Source organism: Fundulus heteroclitus, chromosome 21, assembly GCF_011125445.2.
Source record: "Fundulus heteroclitus isolate FHET01 chromosome 21, MU-UCD_Fhet_4.1, whole genome shotgun sequence".
NCBI lineage: Eukaryota > Metazoa > Chordata > Actinopteri > Cyprinodontiformes > Fundulidae > Fundulus > Fundulus heteroclitus.
In genome coordinates this window covers 13,890,345-13,915,685 of record NC_046381.1, presented here as the reverse complement: position 1 = coordinate 13,915,685, position 25,341 = coordinate 13,890,345, and the positions used below count along the sequence as shown (strand labels likewise).

General features: G+C 41.5%; 2 protein-coding genes across 8 annotated transcripts; one reads left to right on the top strand and one right to left on the bottom strand.

The window, feature by feature from the left end:
- Positions 1-8,089, bottom strand: sec22c (SEC22 homolog C, vesicle trafficking protein). 2 transcript variants are annotated; one of them, XM_012880158.3, is made up of 7 exons: positions 7,829-8,089; positions 7,241-7,452; positions 5,078-5,241; positions 4,728-4,907; positions 4,475-4,593; positions 2,421-2,486; positions 1-2,318 (listed from the first exon to the last, which is right to left on the bottom strand). In XM_012880158.3, the coding sequence occupies exons 2-7, from the start codon at positions 7,420-7,422 to the stop codon at positions 2,118-2,120; spliced, it is 912 nt and encodes a 303-aa protein (XP_012735612.2). In that variant the 5' UTR covers positions 7,423-7,452; positions 7,829-8,089; the 3' UTR covers positions 1-2,117. The 2 variants fall into 2 exon arrangements, with proteins under 2 accessions (XP_012735612.2, XP_012735611.2); XM_012880157.3 differs by having other exon boundaries at positions 4,475-4,596; positions 7,829-8,087.
- Positions 8,090-8,135: 46 nt separating this feature from the next.
- On the top strand, positions 8,136-25,341 carry nktr (natural killer cell triggering receptor). Of its 6 annotated transcripts, none has more exons than XM_012880154.3 (17): positions 8,136-8,220; positions 10,371-10,449; positions 11,068-11,142; positions 12,045-12,152; positions 12,555-12,599; positions 14,625-14,712; positions 15,520-15,549; positions 16,268-16,413; positions 16,573-16,762; positions 16,866-17,033; positions 18,318-18,405; positions 18,517-18,665; positions 18,743-21,403; positions 21,474-21,557; positions 22,777-22,836; positions 24,575-24,670; positions 24,813-25,341. In XM_012880154.3, the coding sequence occupies exons 2-17, from the start codon at positions 10,392-10,394 to the stop codon at positions 24,874-24,876; spliced, it is 4,110 nt and encodes a 1,369-aa protein (XP_012735608.2). In that variant the 5' UTR covers positions 8,136-8,220; positions 10,371-10,391; the 3' UTR covers positions 24,877-25,341. The 6 variants fall into 6 exon arrangements, with proteins under 6 accessions (XP_012735608.2, XP_021163046.2, XP_021163047.2 ...); XM_021307371.2 differs by lacking the exon at positions 8,136-8,220 and adding an exon at positions 8,379-8,472; XM_021307372.2 differs by lacking the exons at positions 8,136-8,220; positions 10,371-10,449; positions 11,068-11,142; positions 12,045-12,152 and adding an exon at positions 12,828-12,851.

Here is a 25,341-nt window from a genome sequence, read left to right as displayed (position 1 = left end):
ATCATTTGGATTTTTTTTTTTTTAGATTTTCTTGAAAAATAACCAACTTTCTACATTTATCAAGATGTCAGTAGCTAATAGGGAAAAACACCGATCCCATCCAGCCCTACTGGATCCATGACAGTGCCAGCTGTACAAAGTAGCTTTCACTGCTTGGTATTGTTCCATTTAGTCGCTGAAAGCTGTTGTAAGAACAAAGAAAACCGCTACAAGAGTTATTACATGACACTTCATCTTTTCATGTTACATTCGTGAATTTGTAGTCAAACATAAATGTAGGTAAAGCAGACTTCTTCATTTATATTAACGTGAGAACTACCACCATAAAGCAGATGAGCTGAGCCCCCAAAGCATACGGAAAAACGGAAAATAAATATAAATTAAGAATAGCTAAAATTTTAAAACATTCAGCAATAAAACCCTGACAAGTATTACTTTATGTAATAGTGCAGCTTTAAAGATAAAATAAACCATACAAAAGAAATCAGTGCTTTCATGTCCTTATCATCTGTTTAAATTTATACATCTGTTGAAAATGGCAGGACTAAGATGCAGAGACGACCCAATCGCAATTTTTTGGCCGACTTTGTAAAGCTCTGAGCTGCCCATATCAATTTTAGCCGACTAAGATTTCTATTTAAGAGCTACAATACAAGAAGAGATAAGAAAATCATTCAAAATGTGCTTTTACAGCATTCCTGCCATGAGCGGTCGTTCATTATTTAAAGGAGGCACAGAGGCTACGTCACACTGTGTGTGAGATATAGTGATTCGCACTGTTAGCATAACTCAGACAGCAGTCTGTGTCTATTCCCTAGGGAATGGAGGTCCTTGCCTTAACTCTGAGGTTTCCAAAAACTGCCATCATCTCCTAATCCAGCATGGTGCCTAAGATGGAAACGCTAACCAAAGAAACATTGCTACACTCCCTTCAGGCTTCCTATTATCTGCTGAAAGTCTCCATCTCTAGCAGCCATGACATGTTCCTAACATGTCGTGGAAGAAAGTTTCCATCTAAATAACTTCTGACTATTTCTAAACACCCCACTGATACCTAAAATAGCTAACTTTTGAGTCGTCTTTATGCTAGCTTCAGTCAGTAAGCTAGCGGAGGGATTTCTTATTGTGACTCGTGTAGCACTCAGTGTGGCGTCTCCACTAGGCATAAAAAGATAAAACCTTTGAGTTTATGACCGACCGGTCGCCAATCAGGGCCGGTTAAGCTAAATTTGGACAATCTTGTTGACCAGCAAATTTCTCAGTGGTTCTCTGCTTAAAATATATCTGTAGCTGATTTGATAGAATAAAAACTTAAACTGGAAGGAAGTGCCTGTGGACGACAGAGCTTATGAAAAGGCCAATGGGCTTTAACCTCAGACAGAGTATTCAGTTTTAGAGCAGGCCTGTGAAACTGTAAAACAAGATAAAGGAACCCAACCAACATGCAACATTTCTTTAAAGATTTAGGCTTTTGTTTTGGCTAAACGTGTACCGGACCATAGAAAGCTAACAAGCAGCACTGAGAGCTATCCTTCACTTCATCTATTAATTCAAACCATTAAAAAAATAACTTACATTCCTACAAAAGCAACATGTTTGCACCCATAAAGCATGTTCTTCCTATCTTAAAAGTACAATAATTACAAACGGTCCGGGGAACCCCGTGGAGCGATTAGGGAACAATAACAAAAGGTCCGGAAAAGCCGGAGCAGAACGCGAGCAAAAAAATGGGTCGCGTGATCCAAAGTAGCGAGCGCTGTTAAGACGGGTTCATGGTCTCTGTGTAGAAAACTTTGGTGAGCAACAGTGACTGGGAAACGTTTCCTTCTTTGTCATTTTGCTTTGAGGTCAAATGCATGTTCAAGCACTCACGCTCACTGCCTGTCTGTCATTCCCTGTCTAGAAAAAAAAAAAAAAAAAGTAAAAATGCTCGCTATGTACAAGAGAGAACTAGCGTGAGCCATAAGAATTTCCACAATGAAACTCCATTCATTATCGTCTTCATTTTTAGTTACTGTAATTTAAAAAAAAAAATCCACACGGTGAAATAGGCAGTTTACATCTCCTCCGGTCTGAATACTTGGGTCGGTGCGGCACAGCGGACAGTTCTGAGCTCCTCAGACGCCGCAGTCGTCGGATCTGTGCTGGAGTCTGCGAGTGAGCGTGAGCGAGGTGGAGAGGGAGGCGACGGAGACGTGGAAGAGGAGCTGCCACGTGTTCCTCACGCCGAGCAGGTGCAAGTTGCAGAGGACGATGGCGGCCAAAAGGAGGAAGGACTTCAGCTTCTTCAGGGACGAGTGGAACAGGTACAGGTGGCACTGCGGAGTCGGCAACAGGGAGACGTGTTAGAGACGGAGCTTGGCATGAGGTGACTGCTGTTTGGAACGAGTTGCGGTGTTAACGCGTGAGCCGCTAGTTACCTGAAGAGAACAGCAGAGGAACGCGATAAAAAATGCCGCAACCTTCCATGTGGCTTCGCTGTCGTCCTTTGGAAAAGTGAGATCAAAACAGCTGAGTTAACTTTGGTTTTACCTGAACATCTGCTTTTGTCCATTTCAGATTAAACTAGCTAGTTCCACACAAAAGTGGGAGATCTAAAAATGCTAAATCTGTAGAGATGTTATTTTCTTTTCTAACTGTTCTGCTTGCTCAGCAGATCAACAGTTGGGGTCAGCAACTGTTTAACCCAAGCATTCTTTGTTCTGGGTGGACTTTTATGAATAAAAATCAAAGAACTGGGCGCACAAGTTTTGAATTACACATACAGGTGTAAAATATATACATACAATATTTGGATAAATGTCCCTTCGCAAGTTGTGCAATGATTACACAATTCTGCAGGCACCAAACAAGCACCTGGCTTTCTGGCTGGATATGTGAGCAATCTTCATATAAATAATGTCAGAGCTTGTTTTAGTTATTCCATTTCCTGGCACAGATCCGGCTTTTAAACATAGTTCACAATTTTTGGATTGAGATCAGGGCCACTCCAGGAGCCTGATGTCACTTTATCTATCCAAAAAATAATAAATGTGGGTTTTAGCAGTTTTTTCCTTGTAATAATTGACTGAATTTCCACAAAAGAACGGCACTAAAAGTACCAGTAATGTTTTTACATCAATTTGTCTTGTCATTAGGTTGGAAACTATATTTTTTTTTTTACATAATTTCCACAAAATATAGTTATCCCTTAGAAGAAAATCCATCCCCTTTTTGTTTTTCTTTATTTTACAACCTATATATAAATATATAAACAGTGGTTCTTTAAAAATGACAAGAATATCCTACAGTATTTATCAAAAGTTATAAATTTTCTTTTTTTCCAGAAGGTCACATAACATTAATGGCTCTAAATGAGTTTTATTTAGCTGGACTGAGGGCAACAGTGTCTGTTTGGATTGTAAGGGTTGCAGACGCCTGATCTAGCTGTTGATTTCAGAAGTTAAAGAATTTGGGGAGTGTCATTCTCCTTCATTAGTCCATGCACTTTGTGCACCAGAGTCCCTCAGCATGATGCTGCCACCACCATGCTTGACAGCTGGAAGAGCCTTCTTAGGTTTTAAAGTCTCACTTTGACTCTTACAAACACAATTCTTATTACTGTGACCAAACATCTCAGAGTCTGTCTCCTCTGACCCTAAAACCTTCCTCCAGAAGTCATTTGTCTTGTCCATGTAGGCAGCTCTACATTTCAGATGAGCTTGAATGAGTCAGTTTTGAAGCATGTGCTTCTTTCCTGGCCCACGTTGACGTTAAACTCACTTTCACATTGACACATTTAGGACATTACAAGCAATTTCCTTTTTTATCTTCATGACGGTTTGTATTTAGATCGTTGAAACCTGGACACGGCTAGGTTCTCTGACAGGAAAATGAACCTCAATGTGCATCAGAAGTGATTTTTGAACGGACAACAGAAACTGACATTAAACGACTGGTATTGCCCCGACATCACACCTGCTAAAAATGTCTGGAGCACGATTAAAAGGCAGTTCCCTGACAGGAAACCAACCAATTTAAAAGAGCTTTATCATTTCTACCAAGACAAGCGGACTAATAATAACCCAGAGTTATTCCAGGAAAGCATGTCGTTTCTTTGAAAGTTGTTAAGGCCAAAATCATAGTAAAAGGGAATGTATACTAGTTGACTTTGTGACAATTAGAGAAAAATATTTTTTTTCCCCCCAAACTTGGGCACCCGGTTCTTGTTTTTAGAAAACATTAAAGTCATATTGAGTACCTCTATCCCTCTGTGTGAACAGAATAGCTCAGCTCCATCTTCACAACTACATAATCAAAGTGATATCCATGCTCCTGATGGCTGTATGTAAAGTTCTGACTGACCCTGTAGTCCTGAATCAACCACGTGTGTTAGGATTTTCAAATAACTCAAATTAAAAAGCATTTCAGTGACACATGACCACAGTGCAGTGAAGCGGACAAAGCTCTGATCTGACCCTTGCACTGGCCATACCTGGAATGTGTTCTCTATGAGGTGGACCCCACGGATCACGTTCAAAGACGCACACATGATGTTGAGGACGAGAGAAAGGATGCCCGGCGCCGTCACTGGTTCCAGCCTCTGATTTATACCTGCTGGAGTAAAAGGAAACAACGAAAAAAATAAGTTTATCAGGTTCAGACGGTGGAAAGTATAAACCCACCCAACAGCTGTGTTACCTGAAGTATATAAACATTGTAAAGAGACGGACGCAGGACTGCCTTACCCGACGTGGCGCTTTGTTCTATGTGCCCATTCGCGGTCCCGTTGGTCAGCTCCACTTCATCCAGACTGATCACTTGCGGTGGACGGATCCTCAGCTCCTCTTGGACCTCCGCCAGAGTCACCTCTAGTGCAGGACCACCAGTCTGGTTGTACTGCTGCTTCAGCTTTTGAATGGTGTTGTCTGTTAGGTAAAGGCAACGTTTTCCATTCGGATGAATAGATTTCACTTGTTTTAAAGAAATTGCTCGTCAGGCAAAAGCGTATGAGCATTCAATTAGTAGAACATCTTTTGAAAAAGAATAAAAACGGTTTAAAAAATTAAAAAAAAAAGGCCACATTTTCTTCCCTCACCAAATTCCAAAAATGGATACGGCCTGGCTGCCAGGGAAATGACGGCGCTGTCGAAGCATGCTGTGAACTCCCAGCGCAGATCTTCCAGGAAGCAGAAGGCTTTAGCGACGGGGAGGCTGCTGTGGCACACGCTCATGTAGGATACACCCTCCGAGGAGACGAAGCTGAACAGGTGAGCGGAGACAAGGTGTCTGGTAAATAAACAGCCAGGCACAGCGTGGCATGGACTACCTCACGTGGGTAACAGAGGGTCTAAGCACAGGCGGATTCCTGGCAGGAATCCTTCCGTGTGAACTGATCTGTTAGATCTGACTTTCTCCAGATCCAACCATATTTTTCATTGAGCATAATAACAACCCATAAACAAATTAGGTGCTGCCTACAGGTCGCTTGATCCTTTGAATCTACCAGTAATGAAAAAAAAAAAAAATGAAAAAAAAAAAACATGGAAATGTATGCAGTAAAAAGTCTGTTAGGCCCATTAAAATGTCAGGTTCTGGTGATGGAAATCTGGAAACAACGATAAATTACATCAGAACTTTTGAGACATTAATTCTGTATTAATCAGCTGAACAACTAAATATACAACTGTAGGAGGTATGAATCTAAAAAAAAAAAAAAAAAAAAAAACAACTAAATAAAACACAATGACTATGATGCACCTTTTGATTCAACCTCAGCTTTCTTGGATAAAAAAACAATTATGATAACTCTGGTTAACTTGAAATAAAATTCACCCCGGTAGAACTCTCCTAATATTTGCACATTTTTCTATGTTTTATGTAAAGCCAGAAATTGAATTAAAATGAGCCCAAAGTACAAAAATATCAGCCAGGAGGGGGATAGAAAAAAAACTTGCATAGCTGGAGAAACTAAATATTGTTTAATAATTGATAAAAGGACAAGAAAGAAAGTAGTCAGGGAGGATACAGTGACACTGATGGAGTAAGCAGGAATCACTTACTCAGCGCTGGTTGGATTCTGTGACAACAATATCCTGTTATCTCCATATGTCTGGATATAAGAAACAAGAAGCTATTGCTAGAAAAAAAAGGAAAAAAAAGGCCTTCCCAAGATGTGGAAGAGTATGTACTGGTTTGGTGAAACTAAACGTGAACGTCTGGCCGCATTTCTAAAGAAACAGGACCAAAAGAGCATCATGTGACAGAGAAATATAATGGTGGCAGATAAAAGTGGTGAGTATGTCAAGGTGGATCAGACGTGAACAGTTCTAAACAACATAAAAAAACAAAAAACAACTTCAGGCGCCTGCTGAAAACGTCAAGATGAAGAGGGATTTCATTTTTCAACATTATGGTAATTACAAGCCCCCCCTCCACGGTTTAGTGGGCGAAGTGCGCACCTTTGACACGAAGGAACTGAGTTTCAACCTCGGTTGTGTCAGGAAGGGCATCCAGTATAGAAACGCTTGCTGTGGCAGCCCCTAAATAAGGCAGCGGTAAAATGGAGTGCGCTTAGAAGCACGAATCACTATCAACAACAAAATAACTTCACCAGGGGGAAAAAACGAGTTTTAAATGGCTTTGCCAATTCCAGAACTACATCTTACAGAAAATCTGTGCGGTAGCCTGAAGACGGGTGTGGACCAGAGATGCCAGCACAAAATTTTGAGAACCTTTACGAAGTAGAGTGGGCAAAAATCACCAAGACAAGATGTGAGGCCCCTTTTTTACAGACTTCTAACAAAGAAGACTGAATGCTGAAAACAAATCAAAAGGTGATTCAACAAAATATTAGAGTAATTTTTTTTTTTGGCTGAATGGTACAGGACGTGTGTCACATTCAAGGCGGAAAACATTTTAGAGATAATTCATCATGGTCTCACTTTTATAAGTAACTAAATGTCTAACCTACTGTATGGGGTACAATCGGCCCAAGCATAAAAATATGTATTCTGAAAACAATGCTCTTTCCCTTTCTTTTTTTTTGTTGTAAAGCACTGGACTCTATCTGTAGCTAAAACAACCAAAATAATTAAGATGTTTTATGAATATAGCAGAAGTAATCACTGGTAAACTGTAAAAGAGGGTTATTATTTATAATTAAGGGTTATCACACAGTGAGGCTCTGATACCGGCCTATGCCTAATCACATTCACCTTCTGGAACATAATAAAAATAATAATAATTTCAGGTTCCTTACTATATATTGAGCTTGCGGCCCTTAACGGTGACCCTGTCAGGAAAACGGCCCAGTGACTTGCTGATGGTCCTGAGCTGCTGCTTCCTCTCCTGGAGCTCTGTATTGTGCTCAAAGTCGGTGGAAGCTGACAGGGGGAGTCCATCCCTGACGCGCACCACGAACGCAAACAGGATCAGAGACATGACAGCCTGAGTCTGAGGAGGATGTGCAGCCTCCATGGGGCAGACAGAGAAAAGAAGAGAATCATTCATTAGAAACACTTTGTTTAGTTTAACGGTCATCAAACACTGATTTAACACTGATCAAACATGAAGTTATTGTATAAAATATCAAAACATTACTTAATCATATCTACAGCTAATAGATATTTTTAGAGAAATTTGATTATAAACTACGACACCATTACGTAAATACACTAGTGTAGCAAAGATTTAATTGACGTACAAGTAAGTTCAAATAAATGTTTTTTAAACATAAACATAATAATCATAATAAATTAGTAACATAAACAGTTGTCTATATGTAATGCGTGGGAAGAAAAGTGATAAATATTAAATAAGAAATTAAGTATTTAAAGTTACACCTTACCTCATTGTTATGGGGTTCATGGTGCAGCTTATCCCAATGCTAGTGTAAGCTAGCTAACTATAGCATCATACAAAACAAACAAACTGCTCAGTGAAAAGCAACCCTCCGATATACAAGCTAGGGCGGTTTTTAGCGACTAATGTAGACCAGATCCTATAAACAAATGCGAGTAGGACGGCTGATTTGACTAGCCTAGAGAGCCAACTTGATTTCTGTTTCTGGATAACAACCACCACAACAAATCTTCTACGGCACGGCAAGAGGGACAAACTTCCTGCAGAGAATTCCTATTCTTAAAAAAAAAAAACAGAAGAAGAAGAAGGAAGTTAGCGCAAGCTAACAGTTTACCGTCAGTGACTAGCTCGTCTTACTCGGCTAGCTACTGTTCGTGGGTAAGTCTTTTTGTAATTTTAATTTGCTTTAAATGTGCGACGCGACTTGAAAGCTGTCTATATGTTCATGCAACGCGCGAGTGGGAGTCTGTAACGAAAGAAGTTGTGGAGAATGTGACGCAGGATTACTGCGCAAACACCACCCAGAGCCGCTAGCTGCGCTTAGCTAGCTAGCTAGTTAGCTAAGCGCAGCTAGCGGAACCATTTTGGTAGCGCCTCTGCTTTCGGCTCTACGAAGTGAACAACGTTCAGGTAGTTTCTAAATGAATGGCAACAAAGCTTCGTTGTCAGGTTTTCTTTAAATAAAGAAGTCGCAGTAAACGACATTACTGTGTTCTGTAGTAAATAAGTTTAATAACTGTCAGCAATTTAAATTAAAATAGGATGTTTCTTGTATTTTTTGTTGTTGATTGTTCTCTTTTAGGTCAGTTTATGCTAAATGTTTATTTTGTCTCTATATTTGCTTACCGTACATTGTTTATTTTTTATTTATTTTTTTTGGCTTTGTTCCTCATTTGACAAGTTATGTAAAGTGCAGCTATTGCTTTCCATCTGATTTATATTTAAGCAAGAAGACTTTCTGTGTAATACCTCTTAAAATGCTCGTCTTCCAAAAAACCTTGCCTCACTTAAAAGCTTCTTCTGGGGTTTTAGTAAAGGGCTAGTGACAATTTCCTATGACATGGTTCTAATATTAAAATCTAAAGGCTGCTGAATATATAAAAAAGGCTTACTGTTTAAAAAACAAAACAAACAGGTGCTGGATGAAAACCTACAGAGATGGAGGTTTTCCCTGGAAAGGAGAGGAATGAAGGTTAGCAGGACAGACTACATGTGTGAGAATGAGAGGGAGCCGAGATGAAGAAGGTGTGGGTTTTTAAGAGCTCAGGTTCAACAGTCCAGAGCAACGGCGACTGTGGAAAAGAGGATAAAGAAACGTGTCCAAGCAGGTTGGACCGGCTTAAGAAAAGTGTCAGGTGTGATGAAAGAGTCTGAGCGAGAATGAAAGGAAAGGTCTACAAGACGGTGGTGAGGCCAGCGATGCTGCACGGGTCACAGAGAGTGGCGCTAAGGAAGAGCTGGAGGCAGAAAGATGTTGAGGTTCTCTTTGGGAGTGACAAAGGGTCAGTCTTGGTCAGGGGAGGCACATCTACAGAGAACTATACAGGATAAAAGCTGCCGTCCTGACGGCCTCATGCGTCAATAGTATTCAGGCAGATCCTGGAGGATGAAGGACTAGATACCACTAACTGGTACTCCAAGCTCGCCTGGGCCTAAATCCAGTAGAACATCTCTAAGTCCAACTGTCCAGAAGCTCAGTGATGCCCTGGACCACTCAGCAGCATTTAGAGTTGCTTCTAAGTCTCTGTGGCGCAATTGGTTAGCGCGTTCGGCTGTTAATAGGAAGGATTGTGGTTCCACCCAGGGACGTTCGTTTAGGCGGAGTGTGGCCTAGTGGTTAGAGCAGTATGCTTGCGCTCTGAGGAGGTTGCAAGTACCTGGTTCCATCCCCACAGCCTGCACTCTGGGTCCCTGAGCAAGACCCTTAACCCCAGATTGCTCCCCGGGTGCCACAAAGTGGCAGCCCACTGCTCCCCAAGGGGATGGGTTAAAATGTTGAAGTGAATTTCTCCATTGTGAGATCAATAAAGTTCAATTATTATTATTATTATTATTATTATTATTATTATAACAGTTAAGCAAACCGGACCAGCCTGCTGCACCAGGCGTTTATTTTCACTTCCTTGGGTGACTTCAGGTTAAGCCTTCATGTGGGACGATCATTTCCATTTTCATAAAATAATGCGGCCTCCTTTTGTTCCTAACACATTACCACTCCCTATCAGTAAGGATATTCAGCAGGAGTTTTTTAATTTAATTTAATCTGATGTGTTTTCAAAGGTTTCCCATACTTTTATTTTGCGGTGTATAAAGTAAGATTGTGGCATATTGAGTTAATTTCATCTTGGACAGTTAATTCCTCAGTCGTCTCCTTTTTTTTTCTCCTCCCCTGTAGATTTACTCCATCATTCAACGTCGGTGGTTAATAGTTTTCATAACTTGTAATGAGAAGTTATGGGACTTTATCAGTAAATGGTTATTTCTTCTCAGTTTTTGTTTATTATTACTTTCCCTGTGTTTTTTTTCAGGTCACCGTCACTTTGATCACAATGGGGGTAAAAGACCGCCCGCAGTGTTACTTTGATGTGGAACTCAACCGGGAGCCAGGTAAGGAAATTGTCAGATTTAAAGGTAGAACAACTTGCAGCACAAGTTTCATTCAAACCGTATAGAAAAAATCGCTGACACTAAAGCAAACCGTGGCGCTTTCTTTAATTCTGCAAAATGAAAACGCAACACACACCCAGTGGTTCACTAGCCCGATGGACTGGTTTGATAGCAACTGTACGAAGACTGAACGGCTGTCCTGGAGTTATTTTGATGAGTTGTTCTTTCCCTTTTTCTTTGCAAAAGGGAACTAAATACTAGGCAATGGGGGAAAAAAACAAACAAGAAAACACTGCTTGTATGTATGTGAGTGTATGTATGTATATATATATATATATATATATATATATATATATATATATATATATATATATATATATATATATATATATATATATATATATATGTATGTGTGTGTGTTGATGGGGGAGAAAAACCTTGAACTTTCTTTAACATGGAGAGTTAAGTTTCCAACAATGTCAGGGCTTTACTACAGGAACCATGCTGGTGTTACTACTCCTGCCTCTTGATTGCAATTTCAAAATCTCTTCATTTAAAAAAAAATAAAAATTGCCCAATAAATGCTATAATACTTTCTTTTTTTCTTGTTTGCTGTAGTTGGACGCATCGTCTTTCAGCTTTTCTCAGATGTTTGTCCCAAGACAAGCAAAAACTTCCTTTGTTTGTGCACTGGTGAGTCGTCTTCACTCAGTGGCGTTAATATCCACTGTATTATTAATTCTAGACAACGCTTGATATAGTTTGTGTTTAAGTCATTTAATAAACTGGATCCTTGCTGTATTGGATGTGCAACTGAACAAGCTGTAACTCTTAAATGCTCAATGGACCAAGCTGCATCTTTAATAATAGCATTTTAGTCAGTAGATATATTTTATGTACAACGTGGAAGAAAAATTAAGATGTTGAATAAGGATAAACAAAACACACATTACTGTGTTTTGTCATCTCACAGTCCCCACTACCCTTCTCTTTTTTCTACATCTTATTGCAGGAAATGGGATTATTGCAGCTTGAATACATATATATATATATATATATATATATATATATATATATATATATATATATATATATATATATATATATATATATATATATTTTTTTTTTTTTTTTTTTTTTTTTTAATTAAGTAACCAAACCTTGGATTAATGCTGCTGGCAGGGAATTAAGATTTATCTCTGCTGAATGCAGCACAAAAAAGGATCATACCTTTAAACTATAAGCTATATTTCCCCCAAATCTATAATTTAAATATTTTTATAATTATTTAAAATAAGGTTTACTTATTTTAAATAATCGAAATGATTTTAAATAACCATTTTAATTATTTAAAATAATGTTAACTTATTTTAAGTAATTAAAAATGGTTTCCCCTGTCCAGCATCAACTTTTCACATGTCTGACCACTGGTATCGAGTTCTTTGAAATACAGTAGCCCTATCCCAGTAAGCCAGGCCTTCCATTTCTGAGCTACACACCTGAGGTTTGGTACACAGACGTATTTTCTAGAGATGCAAGTCGGATTTAAGTCTGTTGTTTCTGTGAGAGTTTTGTTAACATTCCTGTTATTTCAGGTGAAAAGGGAACCGGGAAAGTCACAGGGAAAAAGCTGTGTTACAAAGGCTCCACATTTCACAGAGTGGTGAAAAAATTCATGATTCAGGGAGGCGACTTCACAGAAGGTAACAAAATAAAGATCCTTGCTGGGTTTGAGGGTTTAAGTGACTAAATGCTGTTGGATTTCCGTCCAGGTATGGAATGTCTTTAAAGGTCTACCTAATGGGAAAGACAATTTTATTAAAGGGATGCAAACAGTTTTTCATTAAAGTAGCCGAAGCTAGCAGGTGGACTGTAGCTTTGCTGTGGAATGATCATGGCCGACATCCTGGAGACCAGCTGCTTCCTGAAAATGGCTGCAATGTCAACAAAAACAGTGTTTGAAGCAAGCACTGCCCATTAGGAGCTCTGTTTCTGTTTAGATTATGGATAGTTGTTGCTATGATGGTAAATCTACAAACACTGTTACCATATTTTGATATAAAAAAAAATCTAAGAAAGTTGGATTATTCTCTTTACTGCTACAGGAAATGGAAGAGGAGGGGAATCCATATATGGTGGCTACTTTGAAGGTATTTGAATATTGATTTTATATGAAAATAATAATCATTTTGTGTCTAGTACTGCATATCTGTACCATGTGAGCAAAGTTCTGCATGTTCTTTCTAGCTGAGTCAGAAATTTCTTGTGAATTTTCCAATGTGTGAATTTAATCAAGTCAGCATGGGAAGTAGCCATTCTCGTTCCTGAATGCTACAATCCTCCTGCCTAAAATTATCAACATATTTTCTTATTTATAGAGTGGTCTTTTGCAAAATGAGAAGGTAAGAAATGTGCACAGTTCAGTAACACCATAACAACATAGTCCTCACAACAAGGCTACTACTTCCACAGGTTTATTTGAGTCCTGATAAACTCTCCATTCAGTCAGATATCCCTTTTGTCCCCGAAGTGTTTGCCTGTAACCTGCTTTTCTCATATCTTTAGACCTAATGTGACAGATATAGTTAAATTATTGACTTCATGACATGTAGGAAATGTGACTGGAGGTTTATTTTTTTGTTATTCAGATCATAGTTTAGTAGAAAGTAGGACCTACATTTATAAACAGATTTACTAGAGCGCGTGAGCTTTGGTTGGTTTCTTCTTTTTTTTTTTTTTTTTATCACACATAACACTTTTATAATGTAGGAAAATATTGTCTCTGTTGGTTCAAATCATTCCCAAGATTATGAATAAATGTTTCTATTATGGCAAATGCGTATATGTCTAAAAAAACACCTTTCACAGTTTCTGATCATGAGATTTTTAATCATGTTTAAAAGTGGAATGAACTTTAAAAGTTCACGCTGACAGTCCAGATAATTTTTGATTGACACCCAAATGTTTAAATTGTTGGGTTAGCATTGAGAACCTTAGCAAAAGACGACGCCCCGAGACATGGGTAGAGGTAAGGTTTAGCCCCAGCAAAGAGGAGTGAGTTAACATGAAGGCAAACTGGGTGTCAGAGGAAAACAGTAAGATTTAAAAAAAAAAAAAAAAAAAACTTTCTATTGTGGACATTTTTAGGATCTCTTGTTTGTGGTGTGCAAGTGTGAGCTGTAGTTACAGAGATTATTCAAAAGCAGGAAGAAGACTATCATCAATTATCAGTCAGTGTTCGGTGAGACAGAAACCAAAAGAAGAGTTAAGCTTTTTTACAAGATTTTCTCTTTTTGTCCAGACTCTGTGGAAGAAAACCCAAATTACAATCGCTTTTTGTGGACAAATCTTTAATCTTGCGCAGCTGTAGCCACACTCAGGATCTTCATGTTTCAAAACTGGACGTTATCGCTGGCTGGCTAAGCCCAGGGTTCAGGGTGTTTTTAATTTTTATTTATTTATGGTACCTTAGAGCCCATGTAGATTTTTGTGAAGGTAAAAAATGATGTAAAATCACTTCGTGTCTCGGCAGCCTAACCAATCCTTTCCTCTTCCAACAAACCAAACAGTGTTTCTGGGCGGAAACAAATTAGAAGCAAATCAAGGTGACACCCAAACCTCTAGACTCTCTAGACCAACTATAAACTAAGCTAATTATAAGTAACTTATTCTTTTTTTTTTAGTTCTGGTTCTCTAGTTTAAATGTAAAACAACTTACCTCTTACATTGACTAGGAGCTTAAAGCTTAACGTTTTATCTGTTTTAAACTTTCATCTTGATTTTATATGCAGTCAAGATTAATTTACTACCCTTCTAAAGGAATTTAATTTGATGCTTTTTACTTTTTAGAGTGTATTAAGGAAAGTTTTACTCAAGAAAATGTGTTTTTTCTGACCTAAAAATATATTTATTTTAAGTGTCATGTTTTATTAATGAAATAAACTGCAATTGACAATAGTAAGCTGTTGCACGTTGTCATAAACCCTCCAGTAAATATCTTTAAATGCTACAAAACACCAGTTTAAAGCCTTGGAAAACTGCTTAAAGAAACATTTGGTTCCGTAGAGACGAAAGGAGACACAGGGTAATAATACATTATGGTTCTGATTTTTCTTCCTCCGTAAGTGTCTCCGTCAACATTAACTGGGAAACGCCCTGTTGTCTGTTCCCGGCAGATGAGAATTTCATTCTCAAACACGACCGAGCCTTCCTGCTGTCCATGGCCAACCGCGGGAAGAACACCAACGGCTCGCAGTTTTTTATGTGAGTAAGAGTCGATGCAAAATAAGGCACATTGTTGAACTTTGATTCCAACTGAAGCTCTGACTTAGTGATTACATCCTGACCCCTCCTTTGGTGTGACCCTGCAGAGTAGTGTGTGTCCGTCAAAAGTCCTCTGTGTGTGAGTGTGTGTGTGCGCAGTTTGATTTCAAAAGTGCAGAGCAACATTGGATTCAATTTTTTTTACCTACAAATGTGTTACATTTTTTCTCTTGCCGTTTTTTGTGTAAAATTTACAGAAACTCTAGCATCCTGCTCTTCCAAGGTAATGTGTCTCAAAGGCTGTGTTTCTCTCTCTTTCTCTCGCTCTCCTGACTTTTCTTTTTCACGTTTTAGTTTGTATTCCCAAACAATTCGCAGTACACTGTTTATTTTCTCCAAAGTTTCACTATTGGCTTTCGGCAACTCATGTCATTTGGACTGAAAAGGCACAATCGTTACGAGATTTGAGTTTTTTCCTCCACCAGTAGCTGCTTATGAGACATTAAGGAGGAAGGTTTTAATGGATTTTTTTTCCTTAATTGATTACAGCAAATTAAAACACCATCACTTAAGTGATGTTATTTCAAAATAAGGTTTGCAAAACTGCTTTAAAGTCAAATACTGGATAAACCAACAGAGGTTTTATACATTACATTACAAACCTTTTAGGAGACGTTTTGTGTTATACATTTGCTGCCTCACATTGTTTCAGTGAATCGTTTTATCAGTTATCGATGTTTTCACTTTTTTTTCCATGAACTCTTGACTGTTATTGATCAACTCGTCATCTGGATTAACCGTAAACAGCACAACTAAAATGGCACCTCACCTTGATGGGTAAGAGATTCTTCAGTCGTCTCCAAATACGTAGACGAGAAGGGACCAACTCACTTTGAGCCCCATGGCTAGCCTCAAAGAAAATGTGTCAAGAAAACACCTTAAGCTGCCTTCACTGCTGATCTGTTTTCTATATTCTTTCTAAAAAATATATAAATGTTTTACCTGCAGATACCGAGGTCAACAATAGAAATTGTCTTCTTAGGGAAAAAGGCATCTGGGCTGCTGTAACATTGCAAATAATTGCAAAAATCTTGGTAATTAATTAGGATTATGAAATTATGCTGACTTGGATAATCTCCTGACTGTCCAGGTCAGAAGGAGAAACTATACCCCCCCACCCCCCCACCCTTATACTTTTCATCCACTACATGATAGGTAATGAAATACAAACAACAATCAAATAAAGTTCTGGAAATAATAAACTCTTTGAACTGGACCCTTTCAATTGATGCTTATTGCTAGTAAACCATGATTGGATCGTCAGTCAGATTGCATCCTATGATACATCTTATTGATCAATTATTGGGGGGGGGTCCTTTTCCCAGGATCCCTTTATTTTAACCGTAGATTCAGGACTAAAGAGCTTTCATCAGGCCCAAAATGACTCCACGTTTCAGGCGTCGTTGAACTTGTTTGGTAAATCTGGGCAGAAAGTGAGAGTTAGTCTGGGCCTCCACCGCTCCAGGACTACATTTTGTTTTGTTTTTCCGCGCAGCGTCCATGTCGTCTTCGGTCTCGTCATCTCTGGGTTTGAAGTGATCAAGAAGATCGAGAAACTGAAGACGGACTCAGCTAGCAGACCCTACGCTGATGTGAGAGTGGTGGACTGTGGCCAGCTGATCACCAAATCTGCTAATGACGGTCAGTTCACCGTTTGGGTGCCAACCTGCAGGAATCTGGTTTTATTTGATTAAATAGTTTGTTTTTCTCATGCTCTATGCTGCTATTAAATATGAACTGCATAACCCTATATGTATTCCAACTTTAACATTAAAATCAATGCTTTTAATCACATTTCAGTGCTCGAGGGAAAGCGGAAAAGAACTTCATCCCTCAACTCCAACGACTCGTTCCGTTTTTCCTTGTCTGAAAGTGAATCAGAAGAAAAGCTCAACTATCAAAAGCAGCTGACGAAAGGTAAACAGTCTAAAAAGAAAAGGAAGGAAGGAAAAAAGGTCAAGAAAACAGAGACTGTCCCTTCCAAGCAAAGGTATTTAAAAAAAAAAAAAAAACTATCCATGATCAAGATTGATGCTTACGATGGAAAAACTGCCGTGCAAATACATGTTTTGCTTGTGTTGCTACTTTTAAAGGTCTGTCGAAAAAGAGATGGCCGAAGGTGAAAGTAAACCTGAAGAGGAGAAGGAGTCAGGTGGGAAGAGGGAGAAGCTTGTTGTTCGACCGGAGGAAATCCCGCCTGTGCCGGAGAATCGCTTCCTGCTGCGCCGCGACATGCCAGCGCAGGAGGATAAAGCCGAGGCGTTAGTTATCAGCGATGTCATAGCGCACCACGCATACAGCCCCCTACAAAAGTATTCAGTCCCCTGAAGCTTTCTTATAGTTTGTCACATTATCACACGGTGAAGTGGAAGGAAAATTACATGTTTTGCCATTTAAAATCTGAGGGCTGTACAATTTTGCCAAAAATCTAAATTGCGATTTATTTCAACCATAATTGCGATTTAATTTTGACTTTTCTCTGCATTAACCACAACAAAAAAGGTCTGTAGATAAAGGTACAAGAAAGCTAACTGTTTTTAATAATCGTAATGTTATTCCTGAAGAAAATGGCTTGTTGCGTTGAACATCAATCCTTATTGAACATAAAATGCAACCAACAAACAAGTCTATGTTTTAAACAGTTTGACCGCTGCTTAATGCTATGGTGAGACACCTGAAAGTTTCTGGTAAAAACAGTATCATTATATAAACTCAAACAAATAATAAAATTAGATGATCTCACTGCTGCAACACTCTTCCCATCCATGTGGAGGCAACCCCACTTTAAATATATTACAAATGCCTAAAGGCTGCGTCTGATCCAGACCTCTGCAACTTGGAAATTGCGTTGTTCTTTTTAATTGAGATTATATTGCAAATGCAATTAATTGTGTGCACCTTTATTTACCCACCTTTAATCAATGCATTTAGCAGATTATTCATTAGGAAGGAGAATAGCAATTTTCATGTCTTCCCACAGATTATCAATTCAGGTTTGGACTTTGAATCGGCCAATCTGACTCGTAGGCCAAGCTTTGGTCTGAATTATTCTCTAGTGGCTCAGGCTGTGTTTAGTGTCGCTGTGCTGCAGGAAGATGGACCTCTGTCCAACTCAAGGGGGCGGAGCTTCCTGGGACTGCGTTGTGATTGGTTGGGAGGATGTAATGATGTAATATTAACCTACATGATAGGCTAGAATACAAAAGGAAGGAAAACTATTCTATTGAACTTTGTATTGATATACGTCTATCAATCGATATATGTCGTCGTTGAATTATCATCCAGCCCTTGTGCAGTGTTAGTTTTACATCACACAGCATTTAGCACATTGGGCAAAAAAGGCTTTAATTTTGACTTGATTTGATCAAATTACCTAATATACAAAATTAAAATTTTAAATCTTGGATTTATCAATGCTCCATGAGATATTCAAACCTTAGAATTTGTTTTACCTATAGTCAAGGGGGTGTGAATACTTTTGCGAGGCACTGCACTCACTTCTTACTGTAGTTATTGAGTTAATTCAATGTAATTGTGTCTTTCAGTGTCGAGAAAGAAGAAAGTGGTCCTTCAGCTGACCAGAAACCAGCCGTGACGAAGTCTGGACGGAAGATCAGAGGCAGAGGAACCATCGTATGCTCCTCTCTTCGTTTCACTTTGCTGTGTTAAGAAAACAAAATTAAGAAAAACTACATTTTTGGCCTCATTAATGACAGTTGTGCTCTTTATTTTGCCTTCTTTTAGAGATATCACACCCCTACAAGGTCCAAATCACGGTCTACATCTGTCGAGGAGCGCGAAGGCAGTGAAACTCCGCCACATTGGAAAGTGGAGACAAAGAGAACCAAAGTTTTTCCTCCCCTGAGCCCGGAGAGGTGGAGCAAAGGAGATAAGTAGGGCTTTATATTCTACTTCCCACCTCTTTGGACGTTGTCCTGTATTTGCCTTCATGCTTCTTTTGCTTTAACAGACTTAAAGAGCGTTCCTCGAGCAAGTGGGATAATAGAAGCGACTCTCCTCGGTCCCAGTCTGGAGAACGTTCCTCAGACCAGAGCTCTGAGAGGTCAAGCCAGCGCCGGCTGCCAAACAAAGAGAAGAAAAGAGCCAAACACAAGAAGAAAGCCAAAAAGCGCAAACATGGCAAGAAGAAAAGCTCCAAGAACAAATCTCGAGAACAGCACGAGTCGGAGGGAGAAAAGTCCGCGTCTTCAGCTAGGAGGTCCAGATCCCGCACACCGAGCAGGTCTACCTCAAGTGAGCATCCTCCTTCCAGCAAGAGGAGACGCCGGTCCTCCCCGTCTTTCTCCAAATCCTACTCTAGGTCCTACACATCGAGTCGATCCCGATCCCAAGGAAAATCCAGGTCTTATTCGCGGTCCAGAAGCTTCTCTAGATCAGGAAGCCGATCTTTTTCTAGATCCGGGTCTCTGTCCTATTCTCAGTCCCGGTCAAGATCACGGTCGAGGTACAGGTCACGATCTCGGTCGTTTTCTCAGTCCAGGTCCAGATCACGGTCGAGATACACATCCAGATCCCGATCTTTGTCCTCCCGAAAGAGGAGTTTATCTAGATCTCCAAGGAAGAGGAAGACGACCAAAGCCAAGCCGGACGTCATGATCCCTGCGCCTGGGAAGGTCCAGGACAAGAAGATCACAGCCGTTCCCATCCTACCAGCAGTCCGGGTGACCGAAAGGGTCCCTGTGATCCCGCTGAGCGACAGTCCTCCTCCGTCCCGCTGGAAGCCAGACCAAAAGCCCTGGAAGCCCTCCTACTTTCATATTCAAGAAATCAAAGCTAAAGTTGCGGCCAGTAAGCCGTCTACCACTGCGCCCGCAGCGGACAGCTTCTCGGAGAAAGCCAAGACCTCGGTTACGGCAAAGGCCGCGGCAGAGGACGTTCCAGACAAGGCGGCACTCAAAACTACGCACAGCCCACGCAGCCGGTCCTCCAGAAGCAAGTCCTTCAGTCGCTCCAGGAGCCCGAGCTCTAGCAGGTCCCCGTCCAGATCAGCCGAGCCGTACCGCAGCAGGTCGTCGTCCAGCAACGGATCGATCTCTGAAAAGGAGCAGACAGGTGGCAGCAACAAGAGGAATTCGTTAGACAGAGAATGGAAGGAGTACTACAGCTCTCTGAACAGAATCAAGAATTTAGACAAGTATATCACAGTTCACAAGAGTGGAGATGGGCTCTCGGGTTCAGAAAAGGAGATGAGCGGCGAGCGCAGCCCTGCCGTCGGCGTCTCGGTGGAGAACAAAAGGGACAACTCGGAGGAGACGAAGCGAAACGTTCCGCTGCCGGTAGAAAGCTTCAACAGCCGCTCCGAGTGGGACAGCGACAGCGACAAGGTGAGCCAGAGCAACGCCGCCACCGAGAAGCAAGCCGCTCAGTGCGGCACGACGCTGTCGGCTGGGTGGAATTCAGACGGAGAGCCGGAGACGGTCACCAGCAAACGAGCGGCGGGGTCGGAAAAAGAGGAAGGAGAGGCCAGCTCCGAGTCGGACTACGAGGCTTTGAAAAACACATCCATAGCAGCGACGGAGCTGGCGAACAAAGCCGCGGCGGCGTCCTCTTCTTGTCCCTCGGACGACGGCGCTCAAAGGGAGCTGGAGCGCAAGAAGAGCAAGAAGAAAGCCAAACGGAAGCGTAAACACAAGAGGAAAGGGGAGGGCAAGACCAGCTCCCATCACGGCAAGGACAAAGCTAAAAAGTCCAAGAGGAAACACCAGAAGCTCAAAGAGACCTTCCACTGGCAGCCGCCGCTCGAGTTCGACGAGGAGGAAGAGGAGGACGACGCTAAACGGGAGAGACGCAGCCCTGGCAGAGAGCTTGCAGCGCATCCTGGGGACGATTTGAGCAAAAAGGACCAGAATTCAACCGATTTGAAAAAGAGGCCCGCAGTAGAAGAAGAGACTGAGCTGAGATCCAAAGAAAGCTACGTTGAAAACAAAAGTCCCTCCGAGCAAGCCGCCCACGGGAACAGTGCGAAGAACCAAGATTCTTTAGATGATATGGAGATCTGCACTCCGGAGCACAACGTGGAGATCATTGAACATCCCGTCACGCCCGATCTGCCCAGCGCCGCCGCTAAATTAACCCCAGGTTCTGCCTTGAAGCCGGCACAAGCGGCGAGCACCGACGGCGTGTTGCCTCAGAGCAGAGCGCAGCCCGAAATCACCGCCGCAGCCGCCGCAGCGCAGGGTGAGGAACCTCCTGGCAGAGCCGCCATCAATTTCAAATGGAAGCCGCTGAAACGCATGACGGCCGTGCCGGAGGTGACCGTCCAGGCGGTCGTGGAGAAAAGCAAACCGGCCAACGAGAGCGCGCAGCGCCTCGCGGCACAGGGCGTGAAGATGGAGATAAAGAGCAAGAACCGCGTCCGACCGGGTTCCCTGTTCGACGAGGTCCGCAAGACGGTGCGGCTCAACCAGAGGCCCAGAAACCAGGAGAGCTCCAGCGACGAAAGCTCCCCGTCTGCGGGGAAGGCCAGAGGCGCGTCCCGCTCGCCAAAGAAGTCCAGCTCCCTGTCGAGAAAGTCTCGCTCCGGTTCCAGCCACCGGTCGCGCTCCCGAGGCTGGTCCCGCTCCTCCAGCAGATCCAGAAGTCGATCTCGCAGCTACAGCTACTCCTCCAGGTAAGAGACGACCGTCACGCACTTTTAGAGCCAAAGCCGGCCTCCTGTACTCACCCCTCTGTTCCTGAAGGAGCCGCAGTCGGAGTCGGAGGACCCGGAGACGGGGAAGGTCTCGCTCTCGCAGCAGCACATACCGCAGCTACAGCAGGCACAGGTACCCCAACCCTCAGCTAACCAGCCAGTTACCTCGCATTCTTGGTTTTACCTGCAAGAAATCTCAGTGGCTCAGTTCTATGACTAGAATAATGTTTCCTGAACGTGTTGAATCAAAATATTTGAACTAAATGAACAATTTATTATTCAAAGCTGATTGCCTATAAAGATGTAGAATAAATTTTATAAAAAATTTATCAGTAAAATATTTTATTAATATATTTATTTCACCATTTCTTAATTGTAGGGACATGATAGGTCAGTTTTTCTGTCTGCTTTACCCGCTGGGGGCAGTGGGCGGGGCTTCTGCTGCTATAGTTAATATAACCGGTTTAGCTCTGGAATAATTAAATCCTGAAATGGCTAAACTAGGGTTTCATAAAAACTCTTACATTTATTCAGCTTTCATTTTAGTCCAGTTGTCAGCGCTGGGTCTCAAATTCTGCATAGTTTAGTCTTAAATTTGAGTGTTTCTTCATTCATTGTTTCTTTTATCGTTTTTTGGGGGGGGGTTTTTTGCGAAACATGTTGGCGACGGCTGTTTTTTATTCCTTAATTTGTAGTTCCGGCTGAGGAATTAGGAAGTCAAATTTGAGACAAGACTGCAAGCCCCATGATGCAGGGAGACAATGGGCTTTGAATAGAACTGATCACATGACTTCTTCCTGGGAAACCTTCTTCAAACTGGCTTCACCGCATGATGAGACATTTAAGATTAAAACAATTCCCCACCAAGGCCTTTTTGTGAGACTTAGATTCACCTAGTTTGACTTAGTTAGAAAGTTGTGCACGAGTTCTTTAAGGAAGTGTTTTTTATAATTAATCTTTCTCCTAAATAGGCATCAGCTCGATCTTAAAAAGGTCCTAAAACTCAATAAACTCCTAAAGAGCAAAGAACTGAGTCACACTTGGAAAAACCCTGCTATAGAGATAGAAATCTTTAAATATTTTAGTCAGTCTTTCTCTTATAAAGACATATGCAACATCTTTAAATAATTCAAAACACATATTTATTTCAATTCAATTGAATTCAATTTTATTTATATAGCACCAATTCATAAAACATGTCATCTCAAGGCACTTTACAAAGTCAACTATATTTATAATGTCTTATTTTAACAGCTATTAAACATGTATTCATTGCTTTTGGTAACTGGTAGAGAAGCAGAGTGGTGGAGTTTCATTATTAATCCTCTCGTTTCTTCCCTTTCTCTTTTCAGTCGGTCGTACAGTAGAAGTCCCTCCAGGAGCCGCTCACATCATCGCCACAGGAGGTCCAGGTTTGTGAACCTCATCAGACACATTCTGAAATCTTTCTTTTTGTTTGAAGGAGCTCTGAACACACTGACAAGGTACTATAAATCAGTCGCATACCAAACACCGAAGGGATGTTTCACTCAACGCCTTGGTTAGAATAAAAAAAAAAATGATCAAAGGAATTTAAATTAAATAAAAAAACCTCCTAGAAAGAAGGCATCTCCTATTTCTGTGCAACCTCCCTGACGACATAAAGGTCAAATAATAGATTAAAGGTTTGGGGAAATGATTTAACTTTAACTGTATTTAGATTAGAGCTGCACACTAAATCATCACCATCACAACATCAATACGTGCAATATTAGAATCTCAGGCATGGCTCCAGTAACTTGACTCATGCCAGACGTATGTCGCTCCGCCTAGCTTCACTCACATACATCTGGTACATCGCCCATAGAAAGTGATTTCTCCAACCAATTTTATGGTCTGGCCAATCAGGACGCAGGGCTGGAGTTTCATAGATGTGACGTAGTGGAGACGCGACCATGACGTGAGACTGTTTTGATAGCAATGGCGGCTTGTCGAGGAAGCAAGCGTTAACATTGATGCTGCTATTTCTTCCATGTTGTCCAATTTACCTAATACTGTTTCATTAAAAGAACATCAGAGAACGGCTCTGAAGGCTTTTGTTGGTGGAAACCATGTTTTCGCCCTTCTCCCGACCGGATTAAGCTAGATTTGTTTGCGGGGCGCGTCCGCGTCTGCAGCGGACGCGGACGCGCCCAGGAGCGGTTAGCGCGCACCATATTAGGAGGCCTTTAGTCCTCAACGCGGTCGGCCTGGGATCGACTCCGACCCGCGGCACTTTGCCGCCTGTCTTCCCCCCTCTTCCTGTCAGCTCACTGTCAATAAAACGCGTGCCACTAGAGCCGCAAACACATTTAGAAAAAAAAGTTTGTTTTTTTCCTGCGTCGCTCTCACAGCGTCACGGGTTAGCTTCGGTGTGAGTGGTTGAAATAGCACGTCAATAAAGATGACAGACAAGTGGCTTATTCAATCATATGCAAGCATATGTAAGGCCGAGCCTTCAATAAAGCCAATTCCTATGGAGAGGTCCCAGATGGATGAGTGGAGCTAGGCGGAGCGAGATGCGTCTGGCTTAAGTCAGGTTATGGCTCCAGCAGAATCTGAGAACTTCATGTCTGCTCTGGGTCTGAGTTTCTTCCAGCTCCAACCCGCGCATTCCTGCGCCTTAAGTCGTTGCCCATTTTAAAACCACAAAGTTCTATTGTTTATTGGGATTTTATGTGATGCAACACATTGTAAGAAATTGATGCATTGTTTTTAATTTCTGCTTTGCAAATAATGCAAAGTGGCCCACGGCTCCTCTGGAGGAGCTTCAGAGATCCACAGCTCAGGTGGGAGGATCTATTGACAGGAAAACAGTTTTAATTGTGGCAATTGAAAGTGATTTTTTTTAAAAAGAGCCATAAGAAGTAAGGTTGTGGTGCCATGGTGTTGGCAGTATCAGGGTGTGGGGTGTGGTTGAGGAGGGCCAGGAAAGCTGGTCAGAGTGGATAGGATGGAGCTAAATACAGGAAGAAAACCTGTTAGAGGCTGCAGAAGACAGCTTCAGCTTCCAGCCGGGCAAACACTAGACACACAGCTGGAGCTGCAATGGAAGGACTGAGATCAAAGCATATTCATGTCTTCCACTGCTCTAAACTCTCTTCCCTTATCTGGCTTTTTGTTTTGATGCAGGTCTGACTCCTATGACAGCTATTCCAGTCGGAGCGTGAGCAGGAGACGAGGCCGCAGGCGAAGTGAGAGCTACAGGAGCTCTGAGCACCGATCGCGGTAAGGAGGCCCCCCCCCTTGATTCTCTGCTCGTATTTTGCACAAAATATTTCCCACCACATGCTTCCAGGTTAAACGAAGGCCTTCCTCTCTCTTTGACAACTACAAGCTGAGCTCTTCCCCTGTAATCCGTCTGCTTCAGGTCGTCCCGCTCGTCCAGCCGCAGTTCTTCCAGACACAGGAGCCGCAGCAGTCGCTACAGCTGAGGGCGGGAGAGACGCGCAGGTCAGCAGCTGGAGCGCCAACAGGAAGGGTTCCTCGTGTTTTTTTTTACACCGGTTTCCTTATGGGAGATGAAGGGATGGACTTTAAAGTACTAAATGTGAAAAGATCTTCCTTTAAGTGCCCGACAGCAGCCGGTTGAACATCTGCAGCCACCCTGATGAAACGTTGCGTTTGCTACGAGAGAAAGGCGTCGGAAGTAATTGACATTATTGTATATATTTATCTATTCTTTAACATTTGCTTCTTGTACGCTGAATGGTGTAACTGTTATACTGTTTAAATGTCACACTTTCAATGTGTTTGAGCAGGAAAAGGGGGGTGTCTTTTATTTCTAACTCCATGTCAAGAATAGTTGTTTCTGAAAGGACAGGTGAATGTAGAAACTGTACTTAAAATGTATTATCTCCGATTTTTTTTTTTTTAAATGACATTACTAAAAAAAAATG

Coding starts and splice junctions, on each gene's coding strand:
- sec22c (XM_012880157.3), bottom strand. CDS start 7,422: ATGTCTCTGATCCTGTTTGCGTTCGTGGTGCGCGTCAGGGATGGACTC. Junction 5,242..7,240: donor GGCCGCAAGCTCAATATATA/GTAAGGAACCTG, acceptor TCACCTGTTCAG/CTTCGTCTCCTCGGAGGGTG. Junction 2,319..2,420: donor TCCTCTGCTGTTCTCTTCAG/GTAACTAGCGGC, acceptor CCGACTCCGCAG/TGCCACCTGTACCTGTTCCA.
- nktr (XM_012880154.3), top strand. CDS start 10,392: ATGGGGGTAAAAGACCGCCCGCAGTGTTACTTTGATGTGGAACTCAAC. Junction 12,153..12,554: donor GGGAGGCGACTTCACAGAAG/GTAACAAAATAA, acceptor TTACTGCTACAG/GAAATGGAAGAGGAGGGGAA. Junction 16,414..16,572: donor CACCAAATCTGCTAATGACG/GTCAGTTCACCG, acceptor ATCACATTTCAG/TGCTCGAGGGAAAGCGGAAA.